The following is a 1,079-nucleotide window of genomic DNA, read 5'->3' as shown; positions in this document are numbered from 1 at the left end:
CGTTTTTAACTTTAATTAAGTAAAGTAAAGTTAGTTTACTACTTTACGTTTTTTCGGTTTTTAACGGTAAACGTTTAAAAAGGGTTTAAAAAAAGGTAAAGTTAGTTGGTAGTAAGTTAGGTAGAGTAGTAGGAAGGTTAACGTTTTTACGTTTTTTTAGTTTTTCGTTTAAATTTTTTATGTATAATATTGGACTGAGATGAGCTGAAATGAAGTGATATGGTCAGTGAGTAATCCTAAGCCAACTCCAACTTGCATGGGAATGATCGTAGTTGTTCTTGTTGTATATTTGTTCGAAGAGGTCAGATATTCAGAGACGTGACCACCACATGTGTTGTACATTGTAGAGCTTAGTTGTGATGTTTGATCGTCTTATGAGGCCTTAAGATTTTTATTTTTTTGAGAAGGTAATGTGAAGTTAAATCCTTGCAGGTAAGTGTACCCAAAGGTTCTCTCTGCAACCTAAGTGTGAAAGTTAATGTTGGACTGCCCCCCGAAACTGTGTATGACATTGTAACTGATCCTGAAAATAAAAGAGTCTTCAAGAATATCAAGGTAAGATATCTCATTAAGATGTTGGAAAACCTCATCTCACCACAATCTGTTCAACGAAAGTAGTACTGACCGCAGTAAAGTTTTTTCCCTTTTATATCTCTTCTATCTCTCTCTTCTCTTAAGCTTTATGATTATGTGCCTTTTCACTTCTAAATCTGATGCAAACTTTCTACATATATCAGGAAGTAGTATCAAGGAAGGTGCTGGTTGATGAAGGTTTAAGACAAGTGGTGGAATTAGAGCAAGCCGCAATATGGAGATTTCTTTGGTGGTCAGGAACTATAGCTGTTCATGTATTAGTGGACCAGAACAGAGAAAACCACACAGTAATGACCGACATGATCACTGATTAATTGCTAGGTTTTTATATGTTAGACCACATTGCCTATTTTTTATCTGTTATATCACTAATTAACAGAAAAAGGTGAGAAACCTATCATGCAAGTATTAGCTTGGCCAGTAGTAATTGAACTTTCAGTAATCCAGTATATTTCTGCATTAAGTTTGATGCTGAAAAACTATCA

At 34.8% G+C, this 1,079-nt stretch overlaps 1 protein-coding gene across 1 annotated transcript; it reads left to right on the top strand.

Moving 5' to 3' along the window:
• Nucleotides 1–418: 418 nt before the first annotated feature.
• Nucleotides 419–1,070, top strand: LOC109222847 (the record flags this gene model as incomplete). Its single annotated transcript, XM_019387150.1, has 2 exons — nt 419–555; nt 738–1,070. Coding segments are annotated over 2 exons (308 nt in total), but the record flags the coding sequence as incomplete, so codon positions are not given.
• Nucleotides 1,071–1,079: the final 9 nt, after the last annotated feature.

Source organism: Nicotiana attenuata, unplaced genomic scaffold (genome assembly GCF_001879085.1).
Source record: "Nicotiana attenuata strain UT unplaced genomic scaffold, NIATTr2, whole genome shotgun sequence".
Taxonomy (NCBI): Eukaryota; Viridiplantae; Streptophyta; class Magnoliopsida; order Solanales; family Solanaceae; genus Nicotiana; species Nicotiana attenuata.
The sequence above is the reverse complement of the archived record's forward strand: the minus strand, read 5'-3'. Positions and strand labels throughout refer to the sequence as shown.